The sequence below is a fragment of the Salmo salar genome, chromosome 14 (genome assembly GCF_965601325.2).
Source record: "Salmo salar chromosome 14, fSalSal1, whole genome shotgun sequence".
In the NCBI taxonomy this organism is placed as follows: Eukaryota; Metazoa; Chordata; class Actinopteri; order Salmoniformes; family Salmonidae; genus Salmo; species Salmo salar.
The window spans coordinates 81,664,686-81,678,906 of record NC_138304.1 but is presented as its reverse complement, the minus strand read 5'-3'; the positions used below and the strand labels follow the sequence as shown (position 1 = coordinate 81,678,906).

At 43.5% G+C, this 14,221-nt stretch overlaps 2 protein-coding genes and 1 non-coding gene across 5 annotated transcripts; 1 reads left to right on the top strand and 2 right to left on the bottom strand.

The window, feature by feature from the left end:
* Positions 1–5,968: 5,968 nt before the first annotated feature.
* Positions 5,969–8,938, bottom strand: LOC106570285 (large ribosomal subunit protein eL15). Of its 3 annotated transcripts, none has more exons than XM_014142437.2 (5): positions 8,858–8,875; positions 8,298–8,476; positions 7,927–8,108; positions 7,348–7,484; positions 5,969–6,328 (listed from the first exon to the last, which is right to left on the bottom strand). In XM_014142437.2, exons 3-5 carry the CDS (start codon positions 8,096–8,098, stop codon positions 6,023–6,025), a joined length of 615 nt encoding a protein of 204 aa, XP_013997912.1. In that variant the 5' UTR covers positions 8,099–8,108; positions 8,298–8,476; positions 8,858–8,875; the 3' UTR covers positions 5,969–6,022. The 3 variants fall into 3 exon arrangements, with proteins under 3 accessions (XP_013997912.1, XP_013997911.1, XP_013997910.1); XM_014142436.2 differs by lacking the exon at positions 8,858–8,875 and adding an exon at positions 8,629–8,803; XM_014142435.3 differs by lacking the exon at positions 8,298–8,476 and having other exon boundaries at positions 8,858–8,938.
* On the bottom strand, positions 6,798–6,887 carry LOC123726954 (small nucleolar SNORD12/SNORD106). The gene has a single exon (XR_006759061.1). It is a non-coding gene; the product is annotated as a small nucleolar SNORD12/SNORD106 (small nucleolar RNA).
* Positions 8,939–9,267: 329 nt separating the features above from the next.
* LOC106570283 (NF-kappa-B inhibitor-interacting Ras-like protein 1) lies at positions 9,268–14,131 on the top strand. The gene is made up of 4 exons (XM_014142433.3): positions 9,268–9,433; positions 9,615–9,725; positions 12,399–12,640; positions 12,920–14,131. The coding sequence occupies exons 2-4, from the start codon at positions 9,632–9,634 to the stop codon at positions 13,160–13,162; spliced, it is 579 nt and encodes a 192-aa protein (XP_013997908.1). The 5' UTR covers positions 9,268–9,433; positions 9,615–9,631; the 3' UTR covers positions 13,163–14,131.
* Positions 14,132–14,221: the final 90 nt, after the last annotated feature.

Sequence of the window (14,221 nt, the reverse complement as noted above, 5' to 3'; positions counted from 1 at the left end):
AAATGTGTAAACTTATCACCCCCTTAAAAAAGTGCTTTCTGGACCGTTTTTTGAAATTCTTTCATTTTTTTTGTCAATTATACATACACTGCTCAAAAAAATAAAGGGAACACTTAAACAACACAATGTAACTCCAAGTCAATCACACTTCTGTGAAATCAAACTGTTCACTTAGGAAGCAACACTGACTGACAATACATTTCACATGCTGTTGTGCAAATGGAATAGACAACAGGTGGAAATTATAGGCAATTAGCAAGACACCCCCAATAAAGGAGTGGTTCTGCATGTGGGGACCACAGACCACTTCTCAGTTCCTATGCTTCCTGGCTGATGTTTTGGTCACTTTTGAATGCTGGCGGTGCTTTCACTCTAGTGGTAGCATGAGACGGAGTCTACAACCCACATAAGTGGCTCAGGTAGTGCAGCTCATCCAGGATGGCACATCAATGCGAGCTGTGGCAAGAAGGTTTGCTGTGTCTGTCAGTGTAGTGTCCAGAGCATGGAGGCGCTACCAGGAGACAGGCCAGTACATCAGGAGACGTGGAGGAGGCCATAGGAGGGCAACAACCCAGCAGCAAGACCGCTACCTCCGCCTTTGTGCAAGGAGGAGCAGGAGGAGCACTGCCAGAGCCCTGCAAAATGACCTCCAGCAGGCCACAAATGGTCAGAAACAGACTCCATGAGGGTGGTATGAGGGCCCGACGTCCACAGGTGGGGGTTGTGCTTACAGCCCAACACCGTGCAGGACGTTTGGCATTTGCCAGAGAACACCAAGATTGGCAAATTCGCCACTGGTGCCCTGTGCTCTTCACAGATGAAAGCAGCTTCACACTGAGCACGTGACAGACGTGACAGAGTCTGGAGACGCCGTGGAGAACGTTCTGCTGCCTGCAACATCCTCCAGCATGACCGGTTTGGCGGTGGGTCAGTCATGGTGTGGGGTGGCATTTCTTTGGGGGGCCGCACAGCCCTCCATGTGCTCGCCAGAGTTAGCCTGACTGCCATTAGGTACCGAGATGAGATCCTCAGACCCCTTATGAGACCATATGCTGGTGCGGTTGGCCCTGGGTTCCTCCTAATGCAAGACAATGCTAGACCTCATGTGGCTGGAGTGTGTCAGCAGTTCCTGCAAGAGGAAGGCATTGATGCTATGGACTGGCCCGCCCATTCCCCAGACCTGAATCCAATTGAGCACATCTGGGACATCATGTCTCGCTCCATCCACCAATGCCACGTTGCACCACAGACTGTCCAGGAGTTGGCGGATGCTTTAGTCCAGGTCTGGGAGGAGATCCCTCAGGAGACCATCCGCCACCTCATCAGGAGCATGCCCAGGTGTTGTAGGGAGGTCATACAGGCACGTGGAGGCCACACACACTACTGAGCCTCATTTTGACTTGCTTTAAGGACATTACATCAAAGTTGGATCAGCCTGTAGTGTGGTTTTCCACTTTAATTTTGAGTGTGACTCCAAATCCAGACCTCCATGGGTTGATAAACTGATTTTGTTGTCAACACATTCAACTATGTAAAGAAAAAAGTATTTAATAAGATTATTTCTTTCATTCAGATCTAGGATGTGTTGTTTAAGTGTTCCCTTTATTTTTTTGAGCAGTATATATAAGAACTGTATGAACATACTTTTGTCATATTTTATTCATAATTTATTCAATTTTTTTACTTGTCCATAAGGCATATGTTTTGTCCATTTGCAATATGATTTCATAGGTAGTCAAAAGTCAAAGGTCAGTGAACCATTGCCAAATGCAATAAGAAATGTCCAAATGCAATATGAAAGTAATGAAAGTGCCAAATCAGGATGTTTTGTCAATTTCTTGTTGCAAATGTAACATAAGTCAAGATCCAGGAGTAAAATTTAGAACATTTGAAAACAATTCAAAACTTATCACCCCCCTAAAAAGTGCTTTCTGGACCGTTTTTTTTTAATTATTTCGATTTTTTTAGTCAATCATACACGTATAAGAACTGTATGAACATACTTTTGTCATATTTTATTGTCATCATTTAAAAAAATGTTTTACTTGTCCATAAGGCATATGTTTTGTCCATTTGCAATATGATTTCATAGGAAATCAAAAGTCAGTGAACCATTGCCAAATGCCATAAGAAATGTCCAAATGCAATATGAAAGTATTGAATGTGCCAAATCAGGATGTTTTGTCCATTTGCAATATGATATCATAGGAAGTCAAAAGTCAAAGTCAAAAGTCATTTTTTTTTTTTTGCCAAACGCCATAAGAAATGTCCAAATGCAATATGAAAGTATTGAAAGTGCCAAATCAGGATGTTATGTCCATTTGCCATGCACGATCATAGGAAGTCGGTTTCCAAACCCAAAAGTCAGTGAACCATGTCCAAATGGTATTTACACTGCCCAAATGATATATAGCCCTATGTTAAGCCATGAATCAACCTAGATGGTCTATTTGTCATGTATGATGAGCGAGAAGTGGGATTCTGTTGTTTTTTAACAATTTTTTTAAAAACGTGCCTATTGGATAGGCACATGTGGGGGGTGCACCCTACCCAACCGTAGACCCCTTGCTCCCCCCTAAAGGCATTAAAAACAATTTAAAAAATGTGCTTCTGATAACCCATTCCAATCACCAGGTACACGGCTGTCCATTTGCAATATGTTTCACTGGGCATTTAGCATCACGAATTTGACATGCTCAAAAATCCTGCAGAAATGCAAAATTGACTGGCCCGATGAACTCGGGATGGCCGGGCAGTGATAGTGGTTCCTCTCCATCGCTCGTTGTGTTGATTTCATCATGTCCATTTGGTGATGTTTTTTCACTGTTGAATCTTATTGCAAATGTACTGTCCATTTACAATGTTTCAATGGGCATTTAGCATCACAAATTTGACATGCTCAAAAATACTGTTGATTTCAGAATGTCAATTTGGTGATGGTCTATCACTGTTTAAACATATTGCTAATGGACAAAAGTCAGCCAGCAAGTCACAGTCCATCAGTCAATTAGATATCATTCTGACACCAAACTGATACAAATTGACACCACACCCACTTTTCAAACTCGATTAGAAGCCAACTATCACATATTTCAGAGCAGGCCCAAAAGTCACAGTGCCTTCTGTTTAAACCATAATAAAAACATAAAACACGTAGTTACGTTCTAGCTGCGGGTCCAGTTCTGACATTATGTGTAGGCCTAGATGAGGCGACCCCGAAACCCAAGTTTTGGCTCAATAGGTCATTTGGAGCCCGAGCAGCAACCTTAATTGGTGCTGAAAATCCACATTTCCTGGGCGTTGCTACGGGATCCTTGAATGAGCTATCAGACAGAAACTTTAGGTGCTGTCTCTATGGGCTGAGGCGGTTTCAATGCACCTAGTCTTGTGACTCTGGGACTTTTCTAAATGTCGTCATTTTTGTGACGGTCAAAATGAATTGAAGTTATTGCAAATGTACGAGGCTGTTTCTCGGTCTGAGAACCTTCTAGAGCCACATAACTCACCGTGCACTATCGACTTGAGCTCTAGAACAGGTTTCTAAAGTTTCTAGGTCTGACGGTTCTTTGATAGTTCTAACAAAGGTAACTATTGCAGGCTCTGTGTGTCTCTAAGCCCCACACTGTGTCACTCCGTCCTTGCTGTGTGTGTGCGTGTGTGTGAGAGCTTTTCTTGGAAGTCTGATGGGGGAAATTATTGATTTACAGTTCATGAGGGTTGCCTAATCACACGTATGAAGTTTTGGAAAGATCTGACTTTTTTAACCCTTCGAAACAGCCCCTATGACCCCAATTTAAGGGACTTCCAGGTGGCACAGGAAGCTGAAAGTAAACACATATCCTCATTGGGGTAGGGAATCCTGAGTTTAAAGTCTTTACGTTAAGAATTGACTGATCTACATAGGGTTGAATGCAGTGATTTTCACAAACTGCAGGTTTGGTATATCAAAACACCTTTAGGGTGAATTGAATCACTTCCGGTTGCTCCAGGAAGCTTAGAATCAATGCAGGTCGACCTCATAGTGGCCTGATGAATTGTCATCGAAGACAGGTTCATAAGGCATTCATAACCCACATAGGCTTCAGGTTGAATTTATGGGAGCAGGCAATGTATTCCTATGGGGAGAGAAGTCATTACAAACTGTTTGATGTAAACACCTTATTTTCACTGTTAAGGGTTAATGCCACACGGTTAAGTTTAGGCTTGCACAGATCGGGAGGACCTCAGGAACGTTCCTGAGGTCAAATTGTGCTTCTAACCCTAACGGTTCTTTCGCTGTCACCCAAAAGCACTTGAAATTTAGGGCCAGGCGTCATTATGGGCCTACTCTTTCTCACGCTCGCTGTGCTCAGACCGAGCAAGCTACGGTCAAGCGGGGCATCTCGTTGAACTCGGCACAGCCTAGAGATTATGTAATGCCATTGCAGGCTCTGTGTGTCTTTAAGCCACACACCGTGTCACTCCATCCTTGCTGTGTGTGTGTGAGTTTTTCCTTTGACATCTGTTGGGAGAAATGACTGATTTACAGTTCACGAGGGTTGCCTAATCACACATATGAAGTTTTGGAAAGATGTGGCCTTTTTAACCCTTCAAAACAGCCCCTATGACCCCAATTTAAGGTACTTCCGGTTAACACAGGAAGCTGAAAGTGAACACATATCCTCCTTGGGGTAGGGTCTTACAGAATTTTGAGTTTTAAGTCTTTACGTTAATAACTGACTTATTTATAGAGGGTTGAATGATTGAGTGTTATTTCAGAAAATCACACGCGGACGTCTAGTAAGGGACCTTGCAATATGAGTTTCTCATCGATCATACAGCAAATGCCAAAATTTTCCTTTCATGTATGTAAGGGCTCCCGAGTGGCGCAGCAGTCTAAGGCACTGCATCTCAGTGCTAGATGCGTCACTACAGACACCCCGGTTAGATTCCAGGCTGTATCACAACCGGCAGTGATTTAGAGTCCCATAAGGCAACGCACAACTGGCCGAGCGTAGTCCGGGTTTGGCCGTCATTGTAATTAAGAATTTGTTCTTAACTGACTTGCCTAGTTAAATAAAGGTAAAAAAAAAAGAGGCCAGGGAGAAATGTGAGAAAGTTCTATAAATAACCACATCGTTCTCCAACTCAACACCCTTTCTGCTCTATCTTGAGTCCTTTCAAACGGTGCATTGTCTTTGAAGCTTACGTCTTTACGTTGAACTGAGTAGTGGTGCAACAGGTTAGGGGAAGAGGGCAGTGCTTCACACCATGTTACTTTACCATTTATCTGAAAACCTGTGCTTAACGTTGAGCAGTCTAATGTATGATATGCAGGCGTTTTGTCTTAAAATGTGAAATTTCTTCCAGTTTAGATTAATTAAACGGACATTTAGCCCATAAATTGTCAATTGAGTGACAAATATATTTTATTCAATGAGAAGACAACTATACTTTTTCCCTTCTGACCTGGGATGCCTCCAGATGCTGTCCCACTTCTTTACCCTCTAGGTCAGGAATCTTCAACAGTTCCTGGAATGCTACCCTTCTGTAGGTTCACTCCAACCCGTTATCACCAACATCTCATCAACCAGCTAATTATTAGTCAGGTATGCTAGATTCAGTGTTAAAGGACCGTAGCGCTCCAGCAACACGAGTGCTCTGCTCTAGTACACTCACAGGGTCACTTACTATTATCCCTAAAAACACATTAAACCCATCCTGGGGATAACCTAGATAATGACAAAAACCCACGCGTGCACTGTAGACGCTGGTTCAAATCTGTTCCACTCAGTCACATTGGTCAATAGTTCTAACAGGGTGCCTTTCCATGAATCATTTTTCACAAGTTTGTGAAAACGCTAGTATGTCAACTTTGCTTATCGTAGTTACTAACCACTATATGTATCACTTCCTCACCCAAGACATCAAATAGCAGCTCTTACACCCAAAATGAATAGCCCTTACAAATACAACACATTAGACCAACAATTTGTCACCATAAAAAGGCATATGTTTATTTCTTTAAATGTACAGACACCCTCTAGCGGTAGCGGTGCAGCTGCAGGGTATTGCGTCTCTTCCAGGCTGCCCGGCGGGAACCACCCATGGTCAGGTGAAACTTGTGGCCCTTGCCCAGGCCGCGGCTCTTCTTGCCCGCGGACGTCAGGCCACGCATCTCCCTGTGCTTGTGCACAGGCCTGGTGATCCATTGGGTGTCGGGGTTGCGTCTGATAGCCTTGTGGAAGATGTCGACCAGGATCACCTCGAAGAACTTGTAGGTGGAGTCCTCTCCTACCCAGTAGGAGGCCAGCACCCTCAGGCCTCCACAGTGACGGCCAGCACGCTCCTGTTGGGGAGACCGAAGACCAAACAGGTCAGACAAGTCACATCCAGAAACATAGGTATAAACATAAATCACTGATATGCAGATGTTACACAACCCCAATAAAAGCAGGTCAAACCACAACATTTCACAACGGATAGAACATTATACCAGGGGCTGGTCTAATGATGGCACTGCCCACCCCCCCCTGCGGCAGGGTTGTTATCCCCACTAACAGCACCTTCAAGTCTGTCTACCTCATCCACACTATATACCATCTGTTGAGCAATTCTAGCTGTATGCTTCAATCTAAACTGCACGGGAAAGATCTGAAATGATGAAATCAGTGGCCAATGTCACATTAAATTTGAGAGTGCGGCATATACAAGATAAAGTAATCACAAAATCCAATGTGAAGAGAATACTAATCACTTAGTTTTCAATACAGTTTTAAATACAACCAAGATACTTTTGGGAATGATGCATTATTTTCTCTGTGGTTTCAGACAAATTGGCTTATTTCAGACAGGTTTCACCATAGTCGATAAGATGGGGAAAAAAGTTGAGCATCATTAACCACATTGAGAGAATGCATTATTGGTGTTGAAGAAAGGGGTACCATTTGGAATGTGAGCCTTGTTTCAGAAAAGAAAGAAAGCAAAAAAAATGGCGAATTCCAACATGCCTATCAGAGGGCAATGGGGCCAATATGAAATGACTTGTACTTATTCTATGAACTAATATCTGCACAAGTGCCTAGAAGCAGGAATTGAGCATAAATTTGTCAAATGAAGACAGATCAGTGACATCCTTATGCAGTTCTTAGTAACTTCTCCCCGAAGTGTGCAATCATTCACTACCCTCATGGATTTAAAATAAATACTGACCAAAGTAAAATTGTATAAAAAAAATTAACTGGAGCCCAAGTTTACGCCAATCCTATGCTTTTCAAGTCCTAGAACAAAGTGAGCAAGTACAACATTGGGGAGAGGGATGAGAATCAGACCACAACCTGGGAGATGCACCTGTACAGGACCTCTTACCTCAGCAGTGGACTGGAGGCTGCGGGCGAACTTGATCTGGTTGACACCATGGTGGACGGGCTTGCCGTAGGTGGCACCCTTGGGCACGGGGCGCTTGCGGCCTCCACGGCGAACGCGGACACGGTAGATGACGTAGCCTGTTATATGGAGAGAAGTCAGTAAGAGATCAATTATGTAAATAACAGCCTGGCATAAGAGATCAGCAACATGTCAAAGAATAAAATACGATATAAAATGGCACAACCACTTGGTCCACCTTTAATGTGAATAAACACTTCAACGGATAAGTGACTCACAGGTATTAATGAAAGCACAAACAAGCGATCAGAATACCATTACTGCCTAATTACATCAATAGGGCTACATTTTACATATTTAACTTATCACACCATTGCATCTGACAACATCTTATGCCCTGCCTCAGACATGTGGCAAACTTTTAAGGTTTAAAGGTGACATGAGAAACGATCAACTATGGATCACAAGCATGCAACAGATAACCATTACAGCAAAGTTACATGAGTCTAACATTACACAAGATTGTCTACGTTCTACAATTTGAATGGAACAGACACCCACCTTGTTTGCACTTGTACCCTAGTCTGCGGGCCTTATCGGGTCTGGTGGGTCTAGGCGCACGGTGGAGACCAGAGAGCTGACGGTACTGCCAGCAACGGACGCGCAGGAGGAAGCGCATCACGTCGGACTGCTTCTTGCGCCATAGCTCCTGCATATATTTGTACGCTCCCATGTTAGACTAACTGTGAGAAAAGGCAAAGAGAAATATGTAACCAATGACCACCATTCGATGTTGCGATTTAGCAGTTAGTTGGAGGGAAATAAGGCACCGACATGTAACATTTGGTAGCTAGCTAATCTTCATTAAAAGCCATGATTTGGCCAAGTTGGCTAGCCAGCCATACAGCACGTTTAGTTTGTTTACAACCTACCTTGAACTATTCAACTCATGAATTACATCTTCGGGATACATTTCTTTTAGCGGGTATTACATTGGAGTCTACGGGGAAGTGCTTTTGGGCTAATTTCTGTTTAATTCCAGACCCGCTGGAAATCTGTCTTCTGGAAGCAGGCGACTCGCAGTAGGCCCCGATGCTTACAGTCCTACACACTGGATAGGTAGCAAGTTAGGCGGCTAACACTCCATAGTAGGTAACTACTTACCACAACAAAAAACACCAAATAGTCACAAGAAAAACCTCTAACGCACCAAATAAACACATTTTAGAAACACTGAATGGCAATGGCTATCAACTTTCTAACCTCGCTCCGTGGCAGTACATAGCAGACAGATAGGAGACCCGTGCTCTATTTCGGGAACACAATGCAATATTCAAATTTTCATCAATTCAAATGCAGAAATTGAGGTACTGTGTTATTAACGACGAACCCCTTCAACTAAATCCACAACTACACAACCTGATGGCAATGATTTCATTCTGATTTTTGATGGATTGTACATTCTGAAATACGACCAAAAAAACTCGCTTACATGATGGCGTACCAGCCGGAAAGAAAGAGAAAACGTACCCAGCATGCTCTATGAAAACGTCAGTGACACAGTTCAGGTCAGACACGCCTGGGTCTTGTAGTTTATTCCAAAAATGTTCATATTTTTCATATACATTTCACCTAACTTCATAACCTGGGGTTTTGATGGTTTTTAAATTTTAGAATTGAAAATCACCACCAAATTGAAAGAAAAGTAGCTATTTTTGTACATTGTGCGTTGAAATTTGGTCCACTACACTTTTATCAATTTTACCATTATCATTGGCAGCTGGTAATATACGTTTTTCTTTTACATGTATTTATGCATATTATAAATAACATGTATATATTTTATTTACACAGTGCATTTTTTCTCAAAGTTTGACCCCCACCCCTTGCCTCTGCACAAGCGCAGAGAATCATTGGAATTTCCTTGTTGTCAAAAGACAGAATGAATGCTGTGATTTTAGCTAACGTTAGCTAGCTAAATCACTTCAAAGTTACCTAGATACCCAGTTTATTGCAATAATAATTGTAATCTCTCCATTTGTCCAACTCTGTCAGCCTTTAAACCAAGGTACTTGTTTTATTGCATCAAGCTAACGTTAGTTAGGTAACTTTGGATGCGATGTTTACGAAGATGCTTCCATAGATAGAACAATGAGCAAATATTTGATGCTTCAGCTAGTTGGCTAGCCAGCTAGTAGTTAGCCAGCTCATCTTCTAGCTATTTTACATGTCATTTTCTGCTATTGCAGGTTTTTGCATTATCGAAATGGGGAAAGGTTGCAAAGTTGTGGTGTGTGGTTTGGCATCTGTAGGAAAAACAGCCATCCTTGAACAGCTGTTGTATGGCAATCACGCTGTTGGTAAGTTGATGACTGTAAACATGAACTTGCCTGTGCTTGTGAGAGATGAACACTGTAAAATGTGCTTGTAGTGTTCAAAAGGAATTAGCATTGTATTGGAAAATGTAGCCTGTAATATCCAGTTATTTGGAGCAAAACGGCGTTATACTTTTCTTTCACTATGCAACTTTAGCAGATTAAATCTGTGACTAAGTATATGCATGGCTTCATATGAAGGTGAATTGAAGACCATGATCTGGGGTGATGCAGAGAATTGATAAAGACCATCCAGCATGGTGTGGGCTTGTTGTGGCCTTAGAGCCAATGAAGAGCCAATTTATGCTTGACCTGAAAATGTGGTCAGAGGCGCCTTATGGATGGTGTGACCCAATGAGCTACATACTGCATTGCTGTGCTCGTCTCAAATTTTGTAACAACGCAGAGGGCTCCACATAACTCCGCATTGACATGATTGGTTGATGGTAGGGGAGGGAGGGAGGTCCTGTTTATACACAAACTCACTTCCTTGACAAATTCCTTCACAACACCTCTGTACTGCTTAGCGAAGCCAATAAGTATGAATGCCTTGAATTCTGCAGAGGCTGTATCACTGTAAATGCTGCACGGCCAATGCAGACGTCGGATTGCTGTTCATTGACTACAGCTCAGGCTTCAACACCACACTACCCTCCAAGGTCATCATTAATCTCTGGGACCTGGGTCTGAACCCTGCCCTCTGCAACTGGGTCTTGGACTTCCTGACGGGCCACCCCTAGGTGGTGAAGGTAGGCAACAACACCTCCACTACGCTGATCTTCAACACAGGGGTGCCACAAGGGTGCATGCTCAGCCCCCTCCTATACTCCCTGTTCACCCATGACTGCGTGGCCACGCATGCCTCCAACTCAATCATCAAGTTTGCAGACGACACAACAGTAGTAGGCCTGATTACCAACAATGATGAGACAGCCTACAGGGAGGAGGTGAGGGCCCTGTCGGAGTGGTGCAAGGAAAATATTCTCTCCCTCAACGTCAACAAAACGAAGGTGCTGATCGTGGACTTCAGGAGACAGCAGAGGGAGCACACCCCCATCCACATCAAGAAGGTGAAAAGCTTCAAGTTCCTCGGTGTACACATCACTGACAATCTGAAATGGTCCAACCATACAGATAGTGTGATGAAGAAGGCGCAACAGCGTCTCTTCAACCTCAGGAGGCTGAAGAAATTTGGCTTGGCCCCTAAGACCCTCACAAAATTTTACAGATGCACTATTGATAGCATTCTGTCGGGCTGTATCACCGCCTGGTACGGCAACTGCACCGCCTGCAACCTCAGGGCTCTCTAGAGGGTGGTGCGGTCTGCCCAACAGATCACCGGGGGCACACTGCCAGCCCTCCAGGACACCTACAATACCCAAAAAGATCAAGGACATCAACCACCTGAGCCACGGCCTGTTCACCCAGCTATCATCCAGGAGGCGAGGTCAGTACAGGTGCATCAAAGCTGGAAGTGAGAGACTGAAAAACAGCTTCTATCTCAAGGCCATCAGGCTGTTAAATAGCCATCACTATCCGGCCTCCACCCAGTACCCTGCCTTGAACTTAGTCACTGTCACTAGCCGGCTACCACCTGGTTACTCAACTCTGCACCTTAGAGGCTGCTGCCCTATAGACATGGAATCACTACTCACTTTAATAATGGAACACTGGCCTCCCGAGTGGCGCAGCGGTCTAAGGCATCACTAGAGACCCGGGTTCGATCCCAGGCTGTGTCACAATCAGCCGTGACCTGGAGTCCCACAGGGCAGTGCACAATTGGCCCAGCGTCGTCCGGGTTAGGGGAGGGTTTGCCCGGGGGGCTTTACTTGGCTCATCACTCTCTAGCGACTCCTTGTGGTGGGCTGGGCGCCTGCAGGCTGACAACGGTTGTCAGTTGAACAGTGTTTCCTCCGACACATTGGTGCGGCTGGCTTCGGGGTTAAGCAGGGGGGGGGGAGGGGGGGGGGTTGGCGGGTCATGTTTCGGAGGATGCATGACTCGACCTTTGCCTCTCCCGAGCCAGTTGGGGAGTTGCAGTGATGAGACAAGATCGTAATTGTATATGACGAAATTGGGGGGCAAAATACAAAAAAAATACAAAAAAGAATAATGATGGAACACTGGTCACTTTAATAATGTTTACATACTTTTTACTCATTTCATATGTATATACTGTATTCTAGTCAATGCCATCCTATTCAACTATTGGTGTATATGTACTATTCTATCCGATGTATTCTACAGATAGAATATTTAGTATATCTATATTCTACATAATGTCTATACATTCCGTCATATATATATATCATGTGTATATATATATATTATATATACACACACAAACACTCCGACATTGCTCAACCTAATATTTATATATTTCTTAATTCCATTGTTTTACTTTTAGATTTGTGTGTATTGTTGTGAATTATTAGATATTACTGCACTGTTGGAGCTAGGAACACAAGCATTTCACTACACCCGCAATAACATCTACTAAATATGTTTAGCGCCTTTTAAGAGTTGAATAACCCTACTACAGAATATATATACTGTATTTAACCTAGAGTTGAATGAGCACTGTCTACCTACACTACCTACTAGACTGTTGTGTTGAACACAACCATTGAATGATCCATTGTCTCCTGTCGGTTGCAGGTTCAGAGTCCACTGAGACCCAGGAGGATGTGTATGTGGCATCGGTGGAAACAGATCGTGGTGTAAAGGAACAGTTACGTCTCTATGACACCAGGGGGCTCCACGACGGCCTGGACCTTCCCAAGCACTACTACTCTGTGGCAGACGGCTTTGTGCTGGTCTACAGTGTGGACAGCCTGGAGTCCTTTAAGAAGGTGGACGTCCTCAAGAAGGAAATAGACAAGTCCAGAGACAAGAAAGAGGTACTGGGATTGTGAATGATTGAAACTCTCCCTAAGGGTTGATAAGTGTGTGTGGTTTTAACATTTTAGTCAAATGAGCCAGGTTTCATTTATTGTTTTGGTCACAAACATCTAATCAATCAATCAAATGTATTCATAAAGCCCTATGAATACGCGTAGACCCCAAACGGCAAGCAGAAGCACATTGTCCAGAAAACCCCCCAACTATAAACCAAAACACAAATCAGAACCTCATAATATTGTTGTTGAGTTTAGTTGGAGTGTCCCCTCTTCCTCCAGGTGATGGTGATCGTGCTAGGGAACAAGACAGACCTGCGTGAGCGTCGTCAGGTGGAGCAGGAGGCAGCGCAGCAGTGGGCGCGGGGGGAGAAGGTCAAGCTATGGGAGGTTAGCGTCACTGAGAGGAACTCTCTCATCGAACCCTTCACCATGCTCACCAGCCGCCTCACACAGCCTCAGAGCAAGTCTGCCTTCCCTCTTCCAGGACGCAAGAGCAAGGGCACGGCGTCCAACGACATATGAACTGAACTCAACCTCAAGAGCACCTAAGTTCCAAGTACTTCAGGGGGGAGATGTTACAGAGTAGGATTGATGGAGTTAGCCAGCCAACTTCAATTCATATTCTGACTTCATATCACCATGACTCTACATTCCATAGACAACCAACAACCCACATTAAATGAGCTTTTTTTTTTAATTGACTAGCAAATGAAGAGCTGTATCTTAATGTTTATCATTAAGCTGGCTAAATGAGTGAGCCTGCTTTGTGGTGTCATACACCCCTCTGGTTTCAGTGTGTCCATCCTATGGGATGGCTATAGTAGCCGCTGTACAACAAGATCTAGGCCCATCTAATGCGCCTTTAGAGTGAGGCATATTACCTAGTGTATGGCATATTACTAGATACTACCTAGTGTATGGCATATTACTAGATACTACCTAGTGTATGGCATATTACTAGATACTACCTAGTGTATGGCATACTACCATCTAGTGTAAGGCATATTACTAGATACTACCTAGTGTATGGCCCGGTAGCAATAAAAAAATAATGGTACGACCTTGATCAGGTATGTTGCTCATGTCTGATTATTAAATGTCTGTCTATCATCAGTTTCACCCTAAATGGTTGTTTTTGTGTATTTGTTAAATACAAAACCTGTGTAGTTTATTAGCTTTGTACATGTTTTATTTACCTAATTTATTTGTCACTTTACTAAACTTAATTCCTAGCGGGTAGGAATGAAATGTGTCTTCTGTCATGCGTCCAAATAATATCCTCTCTTCTGAAGTGTACACTCGTTCACTACTACAAACGTAAAAGCATTGGATTGGTGGAGGCATGGGCCAGGAGTTTCCACCATATTTCTTAAACAGTCACTTTCTTTCAACTCATTGAATTGAAGTGAACACTGAGGATGGAGGGAACATTGCCCGTGTCCGTCATGTCTTGTGTGAGACCTAGCTAAATAAATGTCATATTTTATGCTGCTAGTTAGTTGGTTTTGTTTGTTGCTGTCCATCTGCCTCCTGACATATGCACATGTATTTCAGTTTGAACGCCATTGAACAATGACTGTA